This window comes from Rhamphochromis sp. 'chilingali' (assembly GCF_963969265.1).
Source record: "Rhamphochromis sp. 'chilingali' genome assembly, chromosome: 2".
NCBI lineage: Eukaryota > Metazoa > Chordata > Actinopteri > Cichliformes > Cichlidae > Rhamphochromis > Rhamphochromis sp. 'chilingali'.
The window spans coordinates 68447343-68473637 of NC_137930.1; the positions used below are offsets into that span (position 1 = coordinate 68447343).

General features: G+C 45.3%; 1 protein-coding gene across 1 annotated transcript; it reads left to right on the forward strand.

Annotated features, from left to right (window-relative positions):
* Positions 1–3380: 3380 nt before the first annotated feature.
* ccnd2a (cyclin D2, a) lies at positions 3381–21894 on the forward strand. Its single transcript, XM_080866266.1, has 5 exons — positions 3381–3876; positions 5207–5422; positions 7782–7941; positions 14900–15048; positions 19871–21894. The coding sequence occupies exons 1-5, from the start codon at positions 3682–3684 to the stop codon at positions 20042–20044; spliced, it is 894 nt and encodes a 297-aa protein (XP_080722392.1). The 5' UTR covers positions 3381–3681; the 3' UTR covers positions 20045–21894.
* Positions 21895–26295: the final 4401 nt, after the last annotated feature.

The window sequence follows — 26295 nt, forward strand, 5'->3', positions numbered from 1 at the left end:
TTTTATTTTGTCTTCTCACACACCTCCAGAGAGCTCATTTGTCTGGGCAAAAGATTCACAGGTTGTTTTTTTCTTGGTGATTTTAGTTTGGGGTTCATGGGGATGTAGTCTAATTGGACAAATAATTTTTTTTTTTTTAAACAGCTGTTTAAGGTATTTTCTGTTGTTTTAAACCATATATATTAGCATTTCTTTGAATAAAAGCTGCCTATAAATATCTGTTATTTCTAAATAAATATTGGTAATAAAATATATCAAAGTTTTGTTATATCTGCTTTAGACTGTTTACACAATATAACACCTGCGATGACTGGCAGGTTAGTAGAAAGCACAGTGTGCCTCATCTCAAAGGGAGAGCTGTTTAATTTCTCACTCGTTGTGTTTTACTCCCAAACTGTCAGATCTCAGCTGCTGTCATTTCATAACTCAGTAGGAACTTGTCAAATTCCCCTCCGACACTTTTCTTGTCTTGTGGGACATTTTTCTGAGCATCAGATTCCCATCTTGATGTCGGTAAAAGAAGCAGATAAAAGGAACTTCGGGGCGCTGTCATTATCGGTTGTTGGCTGCTCTTCTCTGCTTGTTGTGATGGTGATTTAAAGTGTGAAATGCGCGGTGATGACTCACTGGCCGATCCTCGTTACAAAGAGTGACCACGTTTCTTTTAGTGATGAATTAAATGGGGATTTTTATTTTTTTTTATGAAAACAAAGGATAAATGACCCGGTGGCTCCTGAAAATTTGTTGTTTTCTGTTATTTTATTTCGGTAAATTTCATAGACAAGATAAATGGGTAGTTCCCCGCCGCTCGCTTCGCGAAAATAATAATGTTGATAAAACGCAAACCACCGGACTTGTCCCGTATCCTCGGGATGTTTTATTTAACTTAACTGAGCCAAACATGACATTTCAAAGTTTGAGGCAGCACAAAAGATTTTTGCTCCGACAGATATTTCCTGCAGTGTGCAGCGCATAATTTTCAACAAACTTTTAAAACATCGCTACTTATTGATCGCCCCCCTCCCGGGGTGCTTTTGCCTGCCTACTGTCGCCACTCCTTAACGTTTCGAAGTTGCAGGGCGGGTTCCCGTTTTATTCTGGTGTGATAATTGAATGCTTCCGGGGAGAGAGAAAAAACACGCTCCTGCTTTTGCTGCTTCTTCTGAACTCACTCAGAGGAGCAGTTGGTGTCACTTTTCGGCAATAGAAAAAAATAGAAACTCATCTGTTGTGTTAACAGAGTAATATGTTGGTACTTCAACCGCGTAAATGATGGAGTGAAGGGTGTGAAATGCTTTTCCACTGAAGTAGATACATGTTTGAGTCATTATGAGTCTTTTTTGGTTATTGTGTGATCTGAAAACACTTTAACACGATTGAATCGACTTCTTTTCAGCCTTCGTGTGTGGGTGGGATTTTTCCCCCCACTTTTTTCAGAGAGTGGTTTTTTAGGGATTGAAGAATGTTTGTGTGGGTGTGTGATATTCAACAGATCTAACCGCTGATTTGAATTAATGCCTCACCTGTAACAAAGAACAATCAGACTGCGTAATTGCGCGTGGTGTGCTGAGCGCAGCTGATAGGACTGGAGTACCTGTTTGGCCATATTCTTGTTGCTCGTTCTTATTTAAAACTGGCGTGTTTGATAAGAAATAATGCAACTTTGTCTCTTCTTATCCTGTGACAAGGATCCTTTTTGATCAAGTCAAGAACATATTTGTGAAGGTTTTTCTGCCTTGATGTAACTTAAAACTGTCCATTTTAAGTATGACCCATCATAAAGTGCAGATATTCGCGTTTTTCAATTGAGAATATCTATCAGTCAGGATCAAACGCCTTTAAATTTGGTGTTTATGATTTTTTTCTTAAGTGAGAATGATTTGTGGTGATGTCCCTGTGCGCTGACTTCTTTCATTTCAGGCAGTTGTTTAAAAAAACGTGACAGTTTTTAGGGGGCACTAAACACTGCAGACGCCAATGAAATCTGCCCAGTAACAATCGTACAGCCTCATTCGAGGGCTGAGGAGCTATTGGCTATGCAAATAGGAGGAGGAAGCAACTTAGACTGGAAAAAAAACTTTAAAGAGACATTTCCACCACTTTTCTCACAAGCACTGCTATAGAGCCAGCAAGCTTCAGATGGAAATTAACAGCTCTAAAGCTCTGAGGACTTTACAGTCCCCAGTCTTCCCCTGATGCAGCGATGTCTCGTTTCTTTCACGGCTCGCTCTTTGAAGTTGACTAAGAATGGGACGGGGATTAACATATTTACCCATGCAGATTCTCTTTGTGACTGTATGTGAGGCTAAATCATTTGGCAGTCATTTTTTTAATTATCTGCTCAACGACTTACATTCTCGTTTCCACCTGCTTGTTTTTCCATGTAAATGATGACAGAAGTCTAATTAAAAGTATATAAGTGTGTGTGTGTGTGTGTGTGTGTGTGTGTGTGTGTGTGTGTGTGTGTGTAAATATATATATTCATATATATATATATATATATATATATATATATATATATATATATATATATATATATATATATATATATATAGTGATTTTCTTTCTGTTGATATTATTTGTGTTGTGCAAATCCAGCGCGTCTCATCTTTGTGTTATCTTTAACAGAAGATTATGCAAAAGAAAAAAAAGTCAATGCTGCTAGAAATTTCCTAGAAAGTTATCTCATAAACCACAAGCAGCTTTGTGGCGGCTATTAAAAAAAGTATAAGATGATGTGTGTCCGTCTATGTGCGCTGGCGGGTTTGACGTCTATGCGGACGCGCGCGCGTGTGCGTGCGCGTGCATCTTTAAGTGCTAACTTGTATTTATGGCTGCTTGCCTACAGTATCTACATGCATCACATCTGCACCAAGGTTCACCGAGTCCATTGCAATGCAATGAAAAAAGTGGCAGACATCAATAAATTAGTTCTCTCATTGGCTCCGTAATCTGAGCTAATATACAAATTATTTTCACAAGAGGGCTCTTGAAGCACTTTATCAACTAAAGCTGACTTCTGGGAGCCTTTTGATGCTGAAAATATGTGCAATAATAAAGCAACAATGAACATATTGTAACAATTCTATATCCTGATTTTGTAACGATCATCATAAGTTCATCAGGCACCAGCATCAACAAGAAGCCCCCCAATAAAAATGCACGCAAGGACTGTACCTGAATGCACTGTCAGTAGGCTAAACGCTTTAACGCAGCCACAGGAATAACTCTAATTGCCTTATTTGAACCCCAGTTAGTAAAATAACGTGGCCATAGTTGGATGGTGTTATTCTGTGCTTGCCCCTACACTGCTGTGCATCTGCATCTAAAATGCATCAAGTTTGGTGAAAGTTGTCTTTCACAGCAGGGCAGTAGAAAGAGAGACTGGAATGCAGCTTGTTGTGTCTATACAGAAGTAATGCAGTTGCGTCAGTGGCGGACGCAGGGCAGGCTAAATGCGCCTGATCTTAGGCAGCGAAAGTAGAGGCGAGCTGTGGGGAGAGAGGAAAAAGTTCTCAACAAGGAGAGGCAGGACTACTCTTACGGAGCCCCTGCAGTCTCGCTTTTTATGCCTCTAAAATACTTTTCCTGCCATCTTTTTGCATTTTCGCTCTGCAACACGCCTTTGACGTCTCCGAAAGCGAAATCCTACTTTTTAACTTCAGTGAAAACACCAGCACCATGGAGCTGCTCTGCCTCGAAATGGACACCATCATACGAGCTCGTCCCGATCCGAATCTGCTGTGCGATGACAGAGTCCTGCAGCGCTTGTTGACTATAGAGGAGAGGTTTTTACCCCAATATTCTTATTTCAAAGGCGTCCAGAAAGATATTCAGCCGTTCATGAGGAGAATGGTGGCCACTTGGATGTTGGAGGTATAGCGAAACACCGAGTGCTGACAAGACATATTATTTCCGTGCTCGACTTTAAAGCCTCTCGATTTGTTTCATTTCTTTATCGAGCAATGGTTGAAATATTCCGAGGAGCACATATGGCATAAGACTCATATTTCCGACTGCTATTTCCTTATATTATTCGTCGGTGCCGTTTAACGCAATTTCTTTCCATTTTTAAAGTCCGATCGCTGCGTTTACGAAAGTGGCAGCTGTGCCATCTGTGGCACCGGAGGATTTCCTTTATCTGCCTCACATGGTGTCTGCACATGTTGCCCGTTGATTATTTGATGTTATTATTTTAGATAGGCTGAATATTTTTCATGCACACGTATGCACTCCCCCAATTCAATGCTGACTTGCGCTGTATCGCCATGTTGGTTTTTATAGGAGTGCTTTTAAGAGGATTTACAGTGTCAAAAGCAAAGTAACAGCGCGTAAAAACCGTCGGTAATGACAGAAGAGGGTCTTAGGTGTCGACCAAATACAGACTCGATCACAAAAAGCGTTGCGATCACTTTAGATATCTATTTAAATGTCGGGAAGGGCGAGGGCCGTATCGCTTCTTTTGGTCTCCAGTGACTTGCCGAAGATTTCTGTTCATTTGTTGACGATCCGTCAAATATTTCCGGTCAACAGCCTTCTCTAAACAATCTGCAGTCTTTCCTCTTTATTTTCATGTAAACATTGTCAGAATCTGACGCACTGGAGATTTTTAATTAATTTTTGAAATAATTATATCGGCTCGGCGGTGAGGCACGCCACACCAGCCGCTTGCGACTTGCCTCTTATTTTGACATTTTCTTGATATTTATCGCGCATGGATACGGATAGGAATTGTCGGATATGATGTGGAAGAGTCTGCTGAACATTATGGTGTGAAGAAAGTCGCTCCAGATAATTTATTTCTATTTTTAAATATTTTATGAAAATATGACGACTGTTTTAAAAAAAGTGTGTTTCCGTGTGCTGCGCTTTCCTGGTGTTTTTTTGGCTCGGCTGATTGTGACTTGAATTCATTTCTTAGTGAATGAACTGCAGGAATGCGAGTCTATTGAGAGTATGTGTCTTAAAGTTATTTCAGTCTTTGTGAAATAATTTCTTTCGAATTATTTTGTGATGTCGCAACAGATCTGGGCTGGGCGCAAATTCTTGGCTGAGCCCCAACTATGTGTGTCATTGATTTTAAATGTGCTCTTATGTGATCACTCTTTTGTTTCGTTATTTCACAAAAGTTTTCTATACGTTTCAAGCGCTGAAAAAGAAGTCACGTGTCGTCAACGTTGTCGCCTTGTGTGCTGTCTCCTTATAGGTTTGTGAGGAGCAGAAGTGCGAGGAAGAAGTTTTTCCCTTGGCCATGAACTACTTAGACAGATTTCTAGCAGTGGTACCCACCAAAAAGTGTAACCTGCAGCTGCTGGGAGCAGTGTGCATGTTTCTTGCATCCAAATTGAAAGAGACTCGTCCATTAACTGCAGAGAAGCTGTGCATCTACACAGATAACTCCATCAGACCACAAGAGCTGCTGGTAAGCGACAGTTCTACGTGTTTCACGCAGTTTGCAGTAACACATCTGCAGACTCACATTGTCACCATCAGCTGGTTAAACATATTACATAACTTCTTCTTCATCAGAGCAGGTTTGGAAGCCGGGATTTGTTCTCGAGTATTTCCTTCTTTAAAGGTTTCAAATGTGAGGTATACTCGACACTGTCCCCATTTCACTGAATCGGTTGTCCAGGCTTTAGACATGAAAGACGCAGGAAGGAGCTCAGCGCAGGATTGTTCTACAAGGGCTCTCTTTACTGTATAAGACCCTCAAGGCTTTACAGTAACCTTCCAGCCTGTGCGGTGGTCTCCATCGCCATCTGCTGGTAGATATTTTTCACAGATCAGCGAGGTCATATTGAACTGGAGCCAAAGTTCTCTGTTCCTGTGAGCTAGAGAGGGAGAGACGGAGAAATTCAAGTTTGCCTTTTACAGTTTAGCTGGTGTCCAAAAATAACTGTGGATGCACACATTGCTGACGTGAGGTCACGAGTCACTGTTTCTGATTCTAACTGCACATGAAACCCACAGTACAGAAAAAGTCACCATTCTGTGTCCTGTTTAATGAATATAAGCTCTGTTGTGCTGGCAAACCAATTAATTAAGTCAGTTTCACATCAGATAAGTATTTTCCCTCCTGCTCTGTGGCGCTACATAAACATTCCTCAGTAAACAACAGCCAATCCCACCCATGTTGTGAAAGAGGCCACATATTATGATTCAGACGGGGCTGATGGTTGCAGGCCTCCCTCGCTGCCTGACTGGTGGCTCTACCCACTGAGCAGACTGCCGCTGCAGCACATTCAAGCCCCAGACGAGCTGCTGTTGATTTGTTGCTTTCCCGTAATTTTCTGGAATGACAATTTCATTTGTTTAATGAAGGTTCCGACTCCGAGCCAGCGTGTTAAAGTTCCAGTTTCAAACAGCTTATTTTGAAAAGAAAAGCAAAATGCGCTGCTGTGGCTGGAAACTCGTATCATCTGCATGCAGTGCTGCACTTGACAAAAAACCGTCTCTGATACCTTCATGTTCAGACTGCAGACGAAGCCCTCAGTCCTTGAACTGGTTTGCTGAGGCCTCCTTTCTGTGTTTCTGTATAAGGCAGTATTTTGGCTGACACGCAGATACAGGAAACAGATCAGCTGCTCGGGGCATGTGATCGTTTTTTTGTCCTCATCTTTAGTAAGAACTTCTTGTAAAGAGAACCACAATTTTACGAAGAAGGTGTGACCAGAGGAAGGCAGTAAGCAGAAGGAAGTGGGTGATACCAGATTGCCACCCTTGTCAGCATAAAGCATGTGTTGCAAGGTTTGTCGCAGCTATTGCTATAGGCTTTGGTGTTGCGTACTGTCATGGATGGAAAACGCCTTTTAATAGCAGGAGGCTGCTAATGATCAGACAAAAACGTTGCTGTAGCCAGAAGAAGACGGCTTTCACTTTATGAAACTCCAGATTTCATCAGGAACATGTCCTGTTTCTCAGTCTCTCAAACATCAGCAAGATAGCAAAGCATGACATGACTGACAAAGGTCACTTTGATTGGGACAATGCATGCTGCTAGTAGGGGCGGCCATATTGAATTGTCTCATGACCGAGTCCATGTGGTCTCTCCTTCTTAAAGGGAAAATGAAGAACATCCATCCTCCCAGTCACAAGGCTGCAGTGCGGAACCAAACCGCTGACATTTTTTCCCAAATTAGTCACCAGCTCTTTCGTTAATCACCTCCTCCTCTAGGAAGTGAAAGTAACAATGCAGTCTCAGAAAAGAGAACGCCACACCTAGTATCCTCACCCCGTGTTACAGACGTGCAGATGGATGAGCACGTGTCAGCACATCCTGCTGTGAGATCTAAATGAAAGACTCAGATGCTGATTAATCAAACGGAGTTTCAGTCTTTCCTCAAGACACTTCATGTGGAAAAATATAGTAACTAAGTGCTGCAGTGCATAAATAGGATTCTGATTGATATATTGAGATAAGAGATGACATACTTAATGCTGACTGTGCTCAGCAGACATAGGCTGCTTATCCGTGTTCACTCTGCGCTCACACAGCAGAGCCTCTGATGGGCCTCTTTAGGAAAGTCCCCACATGCCAGACACCAACAGGGAGGGAGACAGTGATGCCGGGTCACCTGGGTTGGTGGCACTGCTGGTGATTCTCTGTCCCAGGCCCAGCCGAGCAGAGACTAATAACAATAACACTTAACCTCCAGATGCTCGCCGTGTATGTCACATTAACACACTTTTGGCTCAAGCGCACCTGGCTAAACAATAAAAGTGCAGAGCTGCAGCTGAAGTTGTTTTTCCGCCATCCCTTTTCTGCTCGCTCTCTCTAGGAATGGGAACTGGTGGTCCTGGGGAAGTTGAAGTGGAACCTGGCAGCAGTAACACCGAACGATTTCATCGAGCACATCGTGAGAAGGCTGCCGCTGCCCGAGGATAAGCTGGCACTTATTCGGAAACACGTCCAGACCTTCATCGCCCTCTGCGCCACAGGTAGGAAACGTTCGATTCGATTCCCTGCAATGAATCGCTGAGCCAGTCTGGACGAATTGAGTCCAAAGATGACCGTATCTTTTCCTCGATCTTTTTTCTGTCGTCTGTGCCAAATCAAACCAAGCACTAATGGCTTACGCTAGCATACTTTGTAGTGTTGTCTTTGCCGTTTCTTCTTTCAGGGCCGTGTCCAAGTCTTCTTTGGAGATCTGTTATGGGCCAGTCACAGCTAGCCTTACCTTCAGTGAGAAAATATTCTTCCTAAGAAAAGCATTAGTCGTAAAAGTGTCAGCCTCTCAGGTCTGACATCCATCGTCTGTCTTCTCCCAGCAGCCTCTGAAGTAACGCTTCAAAGCCTGATTGAGGGGGTCGAAAAGACAAACGGACAAGGGTGGAGGCAGGCAGACCATTGTCTTTTTACACTTGAGCTGAATGGTTCCCGTAAGATCAAACATGCAGGGAGGGATGGAAGGAACGAGAGCCTCAACACGATATGAAGGGAGAGTGAGGTCAAAGTGGGAAAGATGCAAGAGGGGTGAGGGGAGTCAGAGCCAGAGGAGGGTATTGTTTTTGTGCTGCCAAATCTGAGGCATGTCATGTTTTCAAATTTCCTACGTTCTCTCTCTTAACTTCACACGCCTCCACGCCCCGCTGCTGGAGGACATGATGGCGTTTGCAATAGGGCAGATTTCCCTCAGGTCACCACGATCAGAGCTACAAAGCAGGCGGGGCCACGAGCACCTTCTTCCACTGCTTCTGGGCACGCTCGAGGACTTTGTGCGAACGTTTACTTTGGATAACCGCACAAGTCATCCTTAATAATGCTCTTTGCCCCCCACAAACTGGTCAGCGACCAGCAGCTGCTTCATTTTCTCTGCAGGTCACAAATAGGAATGCTAACTAACACCCCCCACACACACATGGGAAACACCTCCTTCTGCTGACAACATTGGGAGGAGTGTACACAGTTAGATGAATAGATACGTGACAATCGCAGCATGAGGCGATCTCCTGCACCGATTGTGCAATGGATTCAATACAGACAGCAGAGTCTGAGATGACGCTTCATTTTTTAATACTTCCCCTGTGTCCTCAGTCCGGTTCCCTCAGTTTTCTCATATCTCACTTTTTTCCTGTCTCACCCCGTATTTTTGCCAGAGGATTAATGTTTGGAATGACAGCGTGTCAGGGATCGGACCTATTCCCCAAGCAACGTTACGAAAGACTCGGCGCGCACTTTGTCCGTAATTGCTTCAATGAGGCAGTGGAAATAAATTTACGAGAATCGTCCTCCTGACACTGTACTCTAGGAGAGCCTCGCTGTGGAGATCGCTCTGGACCGTCATCGGCCGTTTATTTGTGTACACGCTCCGTATCCAGGCAAGCACGAAGTGAGGGCAAAATGAGGAAAGATTCAGCACGAGTGAGTCAACGGTTTGGTGCATCGGAGGATCTCTGGGAATACGAGACCCGTTTGTGAAACATTGCCAGCTGTAAATCTTCGGGTTATCTGGTGAGAATCCTCCTCGAAGACGTCCTCTGAGCAGAGTTGAGAAGGTAAAGGCGCAGGAGGATTTCTCTCTCGGGAGGATTTAGGTTTACGAGCCGGTCGACAGCGGGGTCACCTGTGGCCTCGGTCCCACCGCCGCTGTCCCTTTACGGGAAAAGAAACCACGCGTAAAACCACGGCTCTCTGTTCTCGAGAGGAGAATAAGGCCTCTCGTTCCTAATGGCTCCTCTCTTTTGATGAAACAGTTCCGTTCGGGCCACTCGGTGGGATTTTGTCAGGTGGCGCAGGCTGGCTCTGTATTAATTAATAACATTGGCTGGTCCATTCAGGACTATGCAAATGGCTCAGGGGCTCAGCTAGAGACTGGGAGAAAGGAGACAAAAGGCTTGGCCCTTACATTTCATATGCAGAGCCGTGTGAGGGTCAGCGCTGCAGGGCCACTTGATAGGAAACGCCAGCGTTTCCCTCAGGCAGGCTGCCGGATAATAGCCCAGAAACAAGCTCATTAAGGGAGATTATGAACCTCCGTTCCTAGACACAGACACCGAGCACTCTGAGCTTCCTCTTCTATTCTTATTCACCCGAGTTAAAGTGGGAGAATGGACGGGGTGCGTGGGGCAGACAGATGCAGCCCAACCTGTCTGCTGCGGTCATTGAGCCCCATCTTCTTGCCATATTGGCAGGGTGCATTTTTTCTGTAATGGTATGCATGGAATGGTGACAATGGTCACAGAAGCTGATCAAAAGAAATCTCTGGATCCGGGCCAGCAGCGCTGTCCAAGAGAGACTCGACACAATGCAGATTTCGCTACAAGTTGGGATCCAAGTAATGAGCGCTCGTTCTTTTGTCTCCGAATAGTATTTGATCACTTATTGCTGGTATGTGGAAGTGTCTTTCAACTACGTATGAAGGGACTTGATGATTAACTGGTTAGTTTATCAGGACAACTAATGATTCACTAGCTGACAAACATGAGGGAACTGGAGCCGTGCTTACTTTCAACTGCAGTGTAACTTTGGTATTATTCCGTTTATTTTATTCCCAACCTCCATGTTGGGAATGTTTCAATTTAGCTTTCTGGAAACCGGCAGCTTTCGGCCTCTTTGGCCTTTTCTGGGTTCTATGAGCTGCGTCTTTAAATCGGCGACAGCTCAAATGTCGCAGCTTGATTCACAAGCCCTCTTTCTTTTGTTTCGCCTGTTAAGTCTCTCTAGTCCAGAGGCAGGAATGCTCCTTGTAGCTTCGACTCCAAGGGGCCGTGGCACGGAGAATCCCCTCCAGCCTGGGCTCAGCATTGTAAAGATGGATGATTCATCTCAGATGTGTTCAATGAAAAGAGCTTTGCTGGTGTTTGTTTACATAAAATCCCCTCCGTGTTTGATGAGTCAGAACCCGAACAAATTAGCCACCTTCTCCAGCGAATTATCCTTTCCCTGCACGCTCCGCTGATGTGAGGAATCATGTCCGGTCCACCTGCATTGTCAACAGATGAAGCAGGAAAAGGCTTCCTGACAGTATGTGCCCAGTAACGTGACACACAGGGTGAATCATCGAGTGGCACGTCCTGAGTTCTCCTCTTCACCTCGCTGTTTAATCAGCACCACAGTATAAATCCTGCGGCTGGTTGAGTCACGCCGGAGATCGCAGACATTTTGCTTCGGCTGCTACAATTATCCCAGCAAAAAGGTTTAGAAATCAAAATCTTCCGTGTTTTTCTCGGACGTCATGTTAACCACAAAGACTAATATTTGTACTAAAGTAAATGCTTTGGTTCCAGATAGTTTGACTCAACATTTTTCTCAGCACACCGTCCCCTCATTTTTGTCTTCCTCTTTAAAGGCTACTTGATACGGCCTTTAAATGCTGTCATTGGGATTTAGTTCTTTATTTCAAAAGCAGGACGTGAACAGGGAAATATAACTGTAGGATCTAATCAAAACTACTGCGACAGCACTTTGAGGTTGTTGCAGGAGCGATACACTAAACGGAAGATTGTTTTTGCTATTCGGACGGAAAAACAAGAATCGCTCACATTGATCACATCAGATGAGACTGATGAAGACACAGCAGGCAAAGGGGGTGGGTTACAAAGCAGCTTGCAGATGTGCTACACCTGTTGGCACGCTAATGCGACTTAAATGGCGTGTCATGTTATGACAGTTGCCGAGTAGATGCATAGAAGCTGATGTGAGCGGCCACTGAGGTCAGCTAAACGTCTGACCTGTGGCTGAGCGTCACTTTGTGGCCTGTCGGCGCCGACGCGATGCTTCTGTGAGAGGAGAGCGGTGCATGGTGCCGGCTGTGCCTCAGTTTGTCTGTCAGGCACAGCCGACATCGTGTTTACAGATTGTTTATTCGTTCTTTAACAATGAGCAGGGAATTCGTGGTGATTGGTGAGGTAACGATGGAGCAGCATGACAGTATATTGGGTACAGACACTGAATTACAATAGTCCACACGATGTCATCTGAAAGGGACGAATAGCCCGAGATTTTTGAATGAAGCTTAGTCGATTTAATCTAAACTGTAACTGTGTTCGGGAGAAAAATCGCTCTCCAAATCTGTACGCTCCTCAACACTCAACTCGACCATCTCAACACTGATGTTACTCAAGACTGCAGCTGTGACACAGGATGTGATAGCGAGAGGCTAAAAGGGCAGCTTACAATTAACACACAATTCTGAGCAAGAGCGTGCAACTCTCACAGGTTTGGGTTTTTTAGTTTGTTTCCAGAGTGACAGCCAGACAGGAAGCAATGGAAATGACAGAAATATCAAGTTGTTGTTTGTTAGTTTGGCATTTGTGGAAAAAAGCCGGCGTGTGGGCCTCGGCCAGCCGCGGTAGGTGGATTGTCTTCTGAGAAGGTCGTGTTGGCTGACGGTCTGTGTTGCGTTAGTGGTGAAACATACTGTCATGCCAGTCCTAAAGAGATGTTTGCTTTTAACCTTAATCAGTCAACCAAACCCCGCGTCCTTGTAACGGCGCTCCCTTAATAAACACGTTCAATAAGCGCTACATGTATAGAATACAAGAAGCTGATTTATCGCTGTGGAAAGAGAGGTCAGGGTAAATCCGTCTTTTTCTTTGGCTGTTGTTCAACTTTCCAACTTTAATTAATTTACAATTTTAATGTGCGTGGTGTGCGTTGCAGCCACCCAGATGGAGCGGGCCATGTAGGGCAGGAGAATGTGCGACCGGTGGCCCGAGGATGAAGTTTCATGGGGTAGGAACAGGGAGGAATGGAGACGAGGGGGCACAGGGAGGAGAAAGGGCCATTGAAGGGGCTGAGAGGCGTGCAGGCCGGGCCAGCCAGCCGCTGCTCACAGGGAGCTTTCCATCGCAGGCGTCCCCACTCAGCTACATACACTGTTTATCCTCAACATGAATATCAATGAGGGCCTCCTAAAATACAGCCATTCTTCCCCCCACATGCAGCAGCCACCAGGCCCGAGTGTCAGCCCGCATCGGCTGCACGCGCACGTCCTTGTTCTGCTACAGACCTGTCTTGTCTTGAGTGCGAAAAATCAGCTTGCTGCCCACTGCCTGCCACTCAGCTCTCCCACAAACCAACATCTGTGCCGTGCGTGTGTGGGGGGGGGTCAGTGTGTGTCTGCATCTGAAAGCACGCAGGCATCGGCGCATTGTTTCTCGCCTGTGTCGCTGAGGTGTCTGTTGCCTCGCCTGTCGCTCTGCGCTCGCTGCACACTTACAGTAAATCCTTGTATGCCTTTGTCGTCTCAGCCCTCTATAGAAAGTTGTGCTCTTACAGCAGTGATGTAATGCCGGGGGGCTTTGTGCGCTCTTTCCTCTTGGCTCGAGGTAGCCTTTAATAAATCGCCCCCTTGGCAGAGGCCCAGCGGCTAACACAGGGGTGTATAATAAGTTCATTTATTTGTCAACACTGAGCCCACAAGATGAGAAAGCGCCTGGCTGTGCATGTTAAAAAGGCAGTGAGAGGCTGCCTCTGCAGCTATCAAAGGGCCTACCTCTTTGATTCCAAATAAAAAAAAGAAGAAGGAAGAAAAATCTCCTTCAGAGCCATCGCACGCGGTTTGCTTTGCAATTGAATATAGCAATATGTTAATGTGCAGGCTGTTTCTATGCCCCCATTGCTCACTCCTCTAACCCAGAGGTGGCCCAGGAACAGAGAAATACTTGCAGGGAGGGATTGGGGGTGGGGGGTTGGATGGGAGGCAGGAGGTGAGGGTCACTGGAGGGCAAGTCTTTTCTTCTTCCAAAACTTCACAAGGGTCTGGACGCAGACTCGAGAGCGATGTGCAGCAGAGTCGTCTAGCTCCCCCTCCTCCCACCACGCCTGCGACCTTCCCCTCTTTTCTCCCGCTTGCCTCGTCACCGCACCGTCCATCGCTGCCCTCTTCGTCTTCCTCCCCCCCCTGTCAAGCCCCTGTCCTCAAGTCCAGCCAGGGTCTTTGTGCAGCCTGTCTAGCTGAATTGGAATCGGTGGCGAGAGGATGGATGCCGCGTCCCTCATTTGGGTGAAATGAGGTGATGACTCTGGACAATGGAGTCACACTCTTCTGCCTTCCCTCTCATAGGCCCGCCACTCCATTAATATGCTAAAAGATAGGAGGGCCGCCAATGCAAACCGCTGCCTGTTGTAGCAACAAAGACGGCGGCATGTGTGCCATTCACCGGCCGTCCAAGCGGGCCATGTGTTACCCAAGAAGGAAGGAAGGTAGAAGTTGAGCAAGACATAAAGAGAGAATGCAGAAGGGTGTGTGTGCGTGTGTGTGTGCGTGTGTGTGTGTGTGTGTGTGTGTGTGTGTGTGTGTGTGTGTGTGTGTGTGTGTGTGTGCGCGTGTGTGTGCGTGCATGAAGAGAAAACCTCTCCCTGTCTGTCTGTCTCACTGTATGCCAGTTGCCTTTTCGGGCTTCTGGCCCGTTCACAAGCTGTCTCATTTGCATTATGAATGACAGCGAGGGGAGCTAACAAGGTTATTGGTCTTTGAGACGCACGCCTGTGACCACACGTGGAAAAAGGACCTACAGCAGTGTGCATTGGCAAAGGCACTGAGCCTCTTTATTCCTTCTTTTCCAAGCGCTATGGGGCTTTTTTCAGCGAGCACACGATTTACTCAGGAGATGGAAGAAAAGGGGCCGGGCTGGGGAAAGGGGGACTGCATCGGGGTGAGGGTGGTTGCTTTTCAGCTCCTTTACAAGCCCAGTGAACCCTCATTATCCAGGCCCCTGGTCATTAGCGAGCCCAGCGTTCATAGCCGGTGCAATAGAAGGAGTATTTATTAGCTGACTGCTAGATTACTAAATCATACCGTATCTGTACCCTGCGAACTGAAACGTGCAGTAAAGAAACCAGTGGTAAATACATGCACCCACCTGACCAACGATTGTGCTTCCTGACTTCATACGCTCGTGCTTCAGACTAACAAACTCACATTTAACTCAAACGTTTTTATTCCTCTAACAGATTTCAGATTCGCCATGTACCCTCCATCCATGATCGCTACAGGAAGTGTGGGGGCAGCGATCTGCGGCCTGCAGCTCGATTCAGCCGACCAGTCGCAGTGGGGTGACAGTCTGACGGACCTGCTGGCAAAGATTACAAACACAGAAGTGGTAAGTTTACCTATCACTGTAGCTCGATCGATTTAAATATGCAGCGTGTTCCAGCGCTAAGAGGTAATACTTACATCTGGAATGTAGGGGATTTGTTGCTGAGTAATATTTTAATCAGTATGACTAAATATTAGTGACTCTGCAGACATCGGTTACATGTTATCTGGTTATCAGAGTACAAGTGTTACAGTAACTATGATTCAGTGCTTAATCAGCTGTTTCCTGCACTGGAAGCTTACTTTTGGAAGTCTTTAGTAGACATTTCTAGTGAAGTGACACATTTAAGTTATCTTATTACCACTGAAACAAACAGGTTTTGCTTTTCTCAAGTAACTGGGTTGTTTTTTTGCCCGACCAAACATGCTACTCTGTTGGAAAGCACATGGCAAGTTAAGAAATGCCACATGTTTGTTGAGGCTGTGTGCGCAACAGACAAAAGTTGAAATGTCACTGAGTTTTGGCTTCACACAGGCATATTTTAGGGGAGATTTACTGCCAATTTTAATAAAAATGAGCACGAGACTGAGCTAAAATGTCTACATTTAAAGAAATGATCGATATTTGTCAGTCCAGCAGCTGCCTCGTGTAAAGGCTCCTCTAAATCGCTCTGTAACTGACAGGAAGGCCGGTGAAGCTGTTGTGCGGCTGCCTGGTACAGTGAATGTTGCACCAGAGGATAAGCTACGTCCAAACACAGGCAGGGCCCCTGCTAGCTCTGAGATTCCTGGCTTTCATCATACACCAGAGAGGATTTTGTCTGTCTGTAGTTCGCTGCTAAGACGAGTAGCTGGGCAGAAGCGTAACCTGTGAAGTTCTTCTTCTTTAGTCCCCGGAGGGTAAGCTGTCGAGCACAGGTCCACAACCACCACCTTGCCAGGAGTGCTGCTAATACCTAACGTGATGAAAACGTCTTTTGGTTGGTAATGGCAGACTTACTCTAAACTGTGTGCAGAGTGCACAGGGGGCACGACACAGATCCCGAGCATCGGCCGTGGCATGTTAAATTCTGCCTGAAAAGGAGGCAGAGGGGGAGGAGGAGGTGGAAGAAAGCTGTTGAAGTGTGAAAAGGACACCGAGGGGGTGTTATGCCTCCCTCGCGACAATCGGGCCTCTCTTGTCTCCTCCTATGGTCCATAATGCAGCGCTGCTGGAGAGCATGGCTCCCTCTGGTGCGAGCTGTGTGAAGTCTCGCTCAGCAGCTGAGGAAAAACAAATAGTTGGCCTCAGCAGCACAGGGCCTCGGTGTGTTTTAGGCTGCTAGGTCTTAGACTCCGGGGAATTAAGTGGCGCTGTGTCTCAGCAATCAACTCCTTACATTCCTGGATTCAGACAAGCCACGGCTCGCGGTAAACACGGGAGAAAAAGCACAAGGCGCCCGTCCTAATTCAACATATAGGGCTTTAGTATGAACTGCCAAGCAAAGCTTAGGGTATTAAAAGATTTTCCTGAGATCCTCGCATCAGGCTCGTGCACCACGTGCAACACCAGCAAAAAATCTCACTGCCCAGAATTACCTGTCAGTATTAATAAGTGGCGTCAGTCCTATTTACGCCCTTTGTCAGTCTCAGCGTGCAGGCTTTGGTGAAAGAGGAAATGCTGTGTCATTTTAGCAGCGACCCTACCTTCATTTAGACTTCAGACACCAGCGAGGTGGTACGAGTCTAAAAGAGTACGCGTAACATACCCCGTGTGATTTTGGCACAGCGGCTCGGCGAGCAGCGACTCGTAGCCGCTCGGCCAAAGAGCCAGGCGAAATATGAAGGCCGAGTTTCGCCAACCGCTGCAGCTGCTGCTGCCAACAGCGCCGTGGCCGACGCCACCCCCTGGTACCCCGCTGGCATGTGTGGTATCCAGAAGCTGCGGTTTTCCAGTGGAAATGCGATAGGGCCAAGTCACCATCTTTGGGCCATTGCAGGAATGCGTGTTGCCTCGCAAACACCTGGTGTGGCCTTGTGGGGCGAGCAGACGGGCTGTGTGTGTGTTTGTGTGTGAGATGAGCAGAAATGTAAGAGTTCGGTTTACTCTTCATTGATTAAAACAGGAAACGGCGGCAGGAGAGGGTTTAAGAGCACCGCTTCCCAGATTTGTTTTCTCTCAGTCTTTCATTCATCTTTTTCAGCCGGGGTCACATGCTAAGACACCGGAAACACATTTTCCCATTGCTCCCTTTGTTTTTCTTCCTCTTTTTTTTAATCACAGTTATTTCCTGGGGACAAAATGCTTGTAATAAAAGATGCATTTATTACGACGGATTATATCTATTAGCACAGCCTGTGGCATCACTTGTGGTGTTTCAGGCATGCGGGCTAAAGAAAGGGAAAGGTCACATTTCTATTGTAACTTGTGGAAATTCAAGTCATGTGGTGACTTCTTATTTCCAGCGTCAGCCCCGGGATATTTTGTTTTCAGATTCCCTGAGATTCGTAGTGCCTGTGTGTGTGTTTCAGCTGTCTGACCACCAAATCCTCCCAGAGTAGCCAACACTGTCTTGTGTGGTACAGTCAGCAGTTAAAACACATTCCACGCTTCACACATTTCTTCCTTTTGGTTTTGTCTGTCTGCACGACTTCCTCCCGCTGCCAGTGTCACAAAGGCCGCCCAGGGATACAGTGCATGCCACGATTTGTCAGACTGACAGGCTGTTGCAGTATGATGCATGTTTGGGGTGGGCAGAGGGAGGACTATGACTACAAGAAAGGATCAGAGGTGGTCATGTGTTTTCCGGTTTGAGGCTGCAAAGCAAGATGCTTAAGTGCAACGCTGTGTCCCGTGGTGAATTTATTCAGCGCTGTTGGCCCCTTCATTGTCCGAGTACCTACAGCTTCTGTGGAAACAGCATCGGTGTTTCCAGTAGTCGCACACTGAAGTCATTAAAGGTTCTCAAAGCCCACGGGGCTTGGCGAGGGATCCGAACTGCCGCTCTAAAGAGCAGCGCAGACGGGGGGGGGAATGTCTTTTAAGAAATGAAGGCGTGCATTCTTGCGGTAGGACACAGGCAGTTCCTTTACATGTTCGGCGTTTGAGTCCATTTTCTCACAGGAATTGATATTTTATGACCAATGAGGCACATGTTGGTGGGAAGACTTTGCATGTGTGCATGAACACACCCCCACATTAGTGGCCACCCTCTGGAGAAGATTAAGGGACAGACTCTGGTGGGGTTTCCTCCATGTCAAAGCCAATGCTGAGGAAAGTGTTTGCCCAGAGGCGTGCAGCCCAGATCAGTCAAAAACTGTTAGAATTAAGACGTCAGGGGAGCTCTCACTTAGTATTTTGGTAGTGGCCTTGTAATGGCTTCTTTTTTCACATAGTATATAAATCCTCTTCCTTCTGTTATGTGTCGTGCTGTTTGACCTTTGACATTGTGACCTTTAGCCACAGCTCCCTGAGAGCAACTCTGACATGAGTGAGGGCCCGGTTCCTATTTCATGGAGGCTCCGCTGCACCAGAGGCTGTAACGGGCTGGACTGAGGCCATCAGGTTTAAATTAGCTGTAAATTTCTAAAGAATGTCTCAGCGCTCCACAAGCGGTACATTTTCACCCGTCTTTTCAGTCATGATTCCCACTGACGTCTCGTGCTATAAGGCGCAGGTCATGCATGCATGTGCGTGCACAGAGCTAAAAGGAAGCAGCACGGCTTCAGTTGTTTTTGAAGTGTTTTACCACCAGAGGGCAGTGTTAGCTCTCTGTTAGGGACAGCATTTTGTTCTCAGGCCAGTTTCTCAGTCAATCAGCTCTGCAAAGTACACTTGGCATCTTCTTCATGTGCGTTATTAATGGTTGGTCACCTGCACCTTATGCGTCACTGTTGTTGTTTTGCAGCAACACAGATTTTTTTGATTTCATATGTCATCATTTTAAATCTGATAATTAGTTTGAGCTCCTGGGACTAAAGATCCTTTGAGGTACTTTAGGTATTTAATGACCCTCCTTAAAACAGTTTGACCTTTCTCTGACGCTAACAGCCCATTCAGCACTCTTTTACACCAACCCCCCCTTCCTACCCCCGTCTTACTGCGCTGCACTGTAGCACTGTCTCCCGGGGAAGGATAAGAGGCCTTGGTGCTGTTGAGGAGTTTGTCTCCCAGGTGGATTCTCAGTTTTCCTTGGTGGCCTTTGATGGTGTAAGTCGATGCGGCTGGGTCTCAGATGGATCCCCTGCAGGCAGGCGGGCGCACAGACTGGCTCTCGTTAAAAAAGCACCACCTTTGTGTTCCCACAGGAGGTGGATGTAATTAACATAGCTTTAATACTACCTGTGTTTTCAGCCGCCGTTGTCAAGACGACTCCTGTTTGGGTTTTGTGTGTTTTGGGGAACAGCAGAGGTGGTGGGTGGCTGGATGGGGGAGGGCAGAGGTATGCATGCGAGTGTGCGTGTGCATGCCGGTGCATGTGCGTAGGCTACATGAGGACGATAGTGATGGTATTCGCTGCACAACCCCGGTGGGCTGATGTAATGCTTGGGTCTGGCCCATGTCTGTGGTCTTTTGGAAGCAGCAACTCGAAAGTCAGCTGTCATTTAAAATCACAGCGAGACGCCGTCATCGTGGCCGAAGCACTTTCTGAACAGCAGATTGATATTATAGGGCATAACATTTGTGTTACATGCTTGATAGAAAATTCAAAGGTTTAACTTCTAAGTTTAAATTGTAAGTAACAGAATTGGTTTGCTCTTTAGTTTCATGATAAAGTCTCGCTTTGAATGTGCCCGATCGTACCAAACTGGAACTCTGAGTTGATGAAGAAGCAGGAAAAACGCACTTCCTTAACTGCAGATTTAAAAAGATTGATGTAACCTCTCGATTGTCTTTTGCATTGCAGGATGTTCTAAAAGAGTGCCAGGAGCAAATCGAGCGCGTGTTGGTGAGCAGCCTACGCGAAGGACGGCAGCAGCAACAGCAACAGCAGCAAACTCAGAGAGGCCCGAGTGGGAAAGGCCTGGACGAGCTGGATCAGTCCTCCACCCCGACAGACGTCCGCGATGTCAACTTGTGAACCACCAGAGGGCATCATTGCACAGGATTTACAAAAACAAAAATAGAAACCAACAAAAAAAACTCAATTTTCTTAAAAGCAGAAAAAAAGAACAAAATGTAAAAATGTTAAAAACAAAAGACAGCAATGCTTGCTAGTTTTTTTTTGTGTGTAGATTTTCTGTTCTACAAGTCGAAAACACCTGCTCGCAGAATAGATTTTCGATGACGTTATAGCATAAATGCATCAAATTTGATCCGAGATGAAGCTCTGTGATGCCTTGGATATCCAGAAGGGAAGCCAATCATATTTGCATTCTGCCTGATTGTATAGTATGATCTTTTAAGTTATATTCTAACTATAGATTGATAATGAGGCTGAGACGGAAACTATTTGGAAATTGCGGGATCACCCTGGGGCTTCTCTATCGTTGCGTTACGAGTACTGTCACCGTTACGTTTGAGCCGCTGAACGAGCTCCTCGACTGTTGTGTGCTGAGTGTGCGACTGAGGAAGCCGTGAGACTATTTGCCGAAAGTGGGTGGATCGCATTATCAGGGAAGACCCGGGATGATGATAATTATCAGTAGTATTAGTAATTGTTATTATTATTATTATCATTTGACGTCTTTTGAAATTAATAGTAGAGATCAATAAGCTCCTTTTGTCTGGCTGCTTGTGCGTGTCAGTTTGTGGATGCAAGCGTGTTTTTGTGTGTGCGTGTCTGAGTGTGTGCGTGTCTATGTTAACAGTGATTCTACAGCGAAAGGCACTTGAATAAAGTCGCAGGCTTACAGTTGTGTATTTAAAGACAGCGGAGCGAGCCGAGGCTACATATACTTTCTCCATCCGTAGAACTGGGCATCTACGCTACGTCGCTGCCGTCGTGCATTAACAGTGTGTCGTGATTCGTTGTTCTCCAACAATAAACCTGTGTGCGTGGACCACGAGTGAGACGACAGAGGCCGTTATCTTTCTCGGAGGTTATGCGAGCCGTTTGTTCATTACTGCCGTTCCGATAACAAAATATCGCACGTTCGTCGCGCTTTGCGATGAGGCGTTTCTTGTGTCTGGATGGAACGTGCACAGCATGCGTGGCACATGTGAGAGCAGGAGAGTCTTGAGGAAAGTTTCGTTCTTCTGTGTCGGTGAGCGCAGAGCGAGACGAGCGCAGGCTGAGGGAGAGGCACAGCACCGGGTGGCGGGACAGAGACGGTTTTAGTTTTTAGTGGTGCAGAAGTTTGCTGCTGTGTGGGAGACGTGGGCTTTGTACAGCCAGTGGCTGGAAGATGACGAACAATAAAATTGGTATCCGTGGCTGCGTCAGTAACGGATGCCTACAACGACACACAAAGATGTTCCTGGTTTTCCGTTTACGTGGAAATGACACGAGGAAGTAAGACCGTACGCTGCCAGGTCACGCGTTGGGGAATCTTTTGGGGCGGGGGGGTTGGGGGAGGGGTAGAGGATGACAATAACTGTCAAAGCTCATCTGGAGTACCGCATAGGGTTGTTTTCAACACCCCTGTATGATTTTAATGGCAAAGCACTTTGCAAACATGCTCCCCAGGAGATGATTAAAATGAAATGGACGGTGATTGGAGGTGAACAGATGTTTCATTTTTTTTCCTCATTAGCCTTTTCTTTGGTTTACTTTGAAGGGCTGGTTTCCCAACATCAGTCATTTGCCTTTAAAGGAGGAGTCAAATTGAAAAAAGGCTTCCCGCGACTTTCCGCATAAGCACATTCCAAACAAAGAAACAAAGAAACAACATTCCCAGTCATGCAAATTGCAAGTTGATCCTGAACAAATAAGAGCATGAATTCACACAGCTTTCTGATCTGTGGGCTCGAGTCGATTTTCTTTTACAATGTCAAGAAATGATTTTGTTTTTACTTGAATTTTTCTTTCTATTTATCTGCATCACAGCCAGGGAGGCAGGGCGCTACCAGCAAGGGTGGTCTGAACATCCAGGTTTGCACATGTTCTTTAAAGGGCCATGAGGTTTGCAATGTTAAGATAAAGCAACGCCTGTGTTTAAAAAAGAATTTGTGTCGCAGTGGTTGGTCAGTTGTTGTTTTGTTGTTGTTTTCTTTCCTTTATGTTTGTTTCTGTTTATGGTGCTGGCTTCCGTAGCGCCCGTCCAGGCCAGTTGTCTGTCAGTGAACACATTTCCCCGGTGAGCTTTGCTGCTTCGAATCATTAGCAAGGGGATTCATCTGCCAGGCAGACAGCAGAACAAAGCGAGACGGCTGATTTTGTTTTGTTTGGTCACGTGGCTTTGTCACAGCAAGGTGTCTTTGACTTCTTTTTATTGTTTTTCCATGACCATGTGTAACTTTGCTGAGTGTGAATGTGGGGATCGGATGATTTTCAGTAAAACTGAGCGATTTCATGACCCGTTTGCCAAATCGTCCCCCATCTGAATATTTGGTATGACCCCTTTATTTTGCCTGTTTTCCTGACGTAAGCTCTCTCCCAAACTTGTGATTCCTCCTGCAATATGTTGTTGCATATGTTCTATTTTGAGACCACCTTTGTCAATTTGTGTTTGATAATATTTTACGGGGCGACCAGACCCACAAAGGGTTTTTCTAAGACTTAGAGATACTGTATTCCAAAGTGAAGAGGGGACAGAGGAGGACTGAAGACATCGACAAAAAAAAAAAGTGTCAATATTTTATTGTATTTTTTGCGCTGCTAAAAGCTATGAATTTGTTTCATTTATACAAAAAAATAACATTACTTAGTTGTGATGTGTCACTTGAGTGTGCTGCTATTTTATAAACATTTGTATTATAATATAATTATTTTACTGCTTAAGAGATACATTCAGAAACCGAAGTAGATGGTGATAGAAGAACATGAAACGAGTATTCGACTGGAAATGTTCATTGTACAGTTTGACCGTTTGCTTAGATAGCATGTCTCGTTTTCCCCTTTATCTATTTTTGCTCTCCTTCTTCAGTCACATTCTGCCCATCAGTGGTATTTCCGATACCTCAAGATTACTGGATTTAAAAAAAACGCAAAATTCACCAGCTATACCTCTGCAGTTAGGGAGCCTGAAACGGAGGGGAAAGAAAAGAACGACGTGTTCTGTTGCTGTTTTAGTTGGAAAACGACTCGCTCGGTGAGATGGGGAAACCGGAAATATGCAAGGCTTCCACTTGGACTCTTTTGGAGGGGGAGCGCCGTGACGTTGCAACAGCTTCTTTGAGGATTTTGTACCGCAGATAGTTCGAGCATGTTCACTACTGTCCGTGTTGGTGCTACATCTGACTGTGTGCAAGCGAGGGGCAAAAACAGCATTCCTATGATGGCCAAAGTACAGTTCTTGCTTTATATAACCACAATCACTATGAATGTCATTAAATATCGATTCTGTATGTGAGAAACGTGTGTTTTGGTCTAAAGATATTGTGTGTGCACCACTGGAACTCCCGCAGAATAATGGCTCGAGCTGACCTGTGGCATCCAGTCATACATTTTCTGGAAGTTTCAATGGTGCAGATTTCCCTTCAAATCGCCCGCTCCCCCTCCTCTATAACTCATATCATGTACCTCAAATGTCTGTTGCACAACCTCTGTTCAATAAACGTCTGCTTTAAAGGGTGTGACACCACATCAGCTCACTATTTCCCAGGCCTGTGTTCCTTTTCAGCTGTGTGTCTGTCTCCTGATCAGGACATTAGTTTGTCAGTCAGCAGCGACTTTAACTGCATCAGTGATGATGATGATGAACCTGGGACAATATGCACTCATCCCACCAGAATTTCAAGCAGTTTCTGCAAATGTGTATGAACCTGTTGATCCAGTCATGCATGCATAGTCACAAAACCAAAACGGGTTCTGGTCCTACTCCTCCTTTGGATCTGCTGCAGATTAAAAGAACCACAGCTCATGTGTTGGATGCAGTACCGTGTACGGTGTCTCTGCAGTGGAGCGTCTGAATCCTGTAGGGCTGCAAAATGTGAGGTGTCGTGCATCTCATGGATGCTTGAACTTGGATGCAGTGTCCCTTCAGGGAGAGATGGCAGAGGCGGGGCCTTGGAACCAGTACCAGCGTCTGCTAATAAAGAGGCAGGTAAAAGGAAATACAATTTACATAACTGGTGATTTTAAAAAAACAAAAATAATGCATTGAAAGCCATGCAAGACTAAAGTGCAATATAAGACTGGGATACAGTGTAGCCAGCAGTAAAGAGTAAAGTAACATGAAGACCTACAAATGTGATGCGTTGTGAGCCGTGTGTGTCCTGCTCAGCCAGCAGCTGCTGTTGGAGAATGTCGGAGTAATTAGGGAAAAGGGGAGGGGAATCTATATGAATGTCAGGAGTTTCCCAGAAGAGGCGCACAGTAACAAGATCATAGTAATCACTTCTCTGGTCAGTGGGCTTACTATAAAGGCACGTGTGGCGATATGCTTTTCCACATGTTTTATATTTATATGTTCTAAGAGTCGGTGCAGTCCACATAAGTCTCAAACTCAAGCCAGTATCTTTACTACTTATCCTCCAAGATTTCTAAAAGTCTTATTTTTAATTATTACCATAACTATACAGTTCCCCTTTTAGATATTCAGAGAAAGCAGCTCTTTGTTTAGAACAGTCATTGGACTTTTTGCACTTAGTTCTCATGTAGTGTGTCACAAATCACCTTGCTGCCAAGTGAAGTTCTGCTGAGCAGCTACAGTGCTCAGCAAATGTATTAGACAACCTTTCATTAAAGCAAGAAAATGTGTATTTTAGAAATCTGTTAAAAACTTGTTCAAAATCTAAATATTATATTGTTATTTATCAGGCAAATAACAATCTGACATCCAATCACAACAACAGTCGCCTCACAGTGCTTTATATTGTACAGTAGATCCTACAATAATACATACAGAGAAAACCCAACAATCATATGACCCCCTATGAGCAGCACTTTGGCGACAGTGGGAAGGAAAAACTCCCTTTCAACAGGAAGAAACCTCCAGCAGAACCAGGCTCAGGGAGGGGCGGGGCCATCTGCTGTGATTGGTTGGGGAGAGAGAAGGAAGACAGGATAAAGACATGCTGTGGAAGAGAGACAGAGGTTAATAACAGATATGATTCAATGCAGAGAGGTCTGTTAACACATAGTGAGTGAAGAAGAAACACCCAGTGCATCATGGGAATCCCCGGCAGCCTACGTCTATTGCAGCATAACTAAGGAAGGATTCAGGGTCACCTGGTCCAGCCCTAACTATATGCTTTAGCAAAAAGGAAAGTTTGATTACTTAACAGAAACTTAAAGAACAGTTTTGGTGTTTATCAATATTGTTAATTTAGGGCAGCTGTGGCATAAACCTTACACACTGTGGTGTTTTTCACACACAAATGTGTCAATGTCAGGGTCACAGGTTTGTTGACGGCAATACAGCGATAGTGTAAAAAAACTGACACAATAAGTGAAGTCCTTACATCGACACATTACCGTTTTTTAAAAAATCTGTCAACTCACGCTTAAAAACAGAAATGTAAAAGAAACTGACACGCAGCTTTACAAAGGTCAATATTTACATATTTGTAACATTTGTAATCAGGAGCATGTTACGTGAAAATTGTAAATGCATATATGCAAGAAATTTTATTACAATAAATTCCTTCCAGTTGTTTTTAACATCTACGCCAAAAAAAATCACGTTCCCAGTTGGTCTTTATTTTAAATGTAGGCATAACATTATTAGTATAAAATAATTATAGGATTTTCGATATACATTGTCCTACTATAATACAATTTTCCTTTTTTTTATAAAATTAAGTTATCAAAAAACATTTTGGACATTGTTAGCATCATATAACTGCATACGTGGGATTTAAGTTCACTCTGTCTTCCTAAAATTATGACAACAGGCATAATGGCTGGTAATATGCAAGGTCAATATTTATGCTAAAAACATGTTTTTCTCAAACAGAAACTCTGACCATCCTTTGCCTTGGATAATATCCTTAGTCCAATCCAGGGCCGTGCAGAGATGTTTAAAGGGGCAGGTGCTCAAAGTTAAAAAGGGGCACCTAGAACCAGGCTGAAGAGCAACAACACGTTCATGAAGAATCTAATATGGAAACGCATCAAACTATATCACTGTCATCAGGTGGGGTCAATGCAAAGCAAATGTATGTTTTTGTCATGGTCCCCGTGTCTGCCCGGCTGACCCAGGTTGGCTATGTTTCTTGTTTTCCTTTCCCTCTCGCTGTGTATCGCCTGGGCGGAGCTCATTGCGGGCTCCCGCCCCTGGCCCTCGC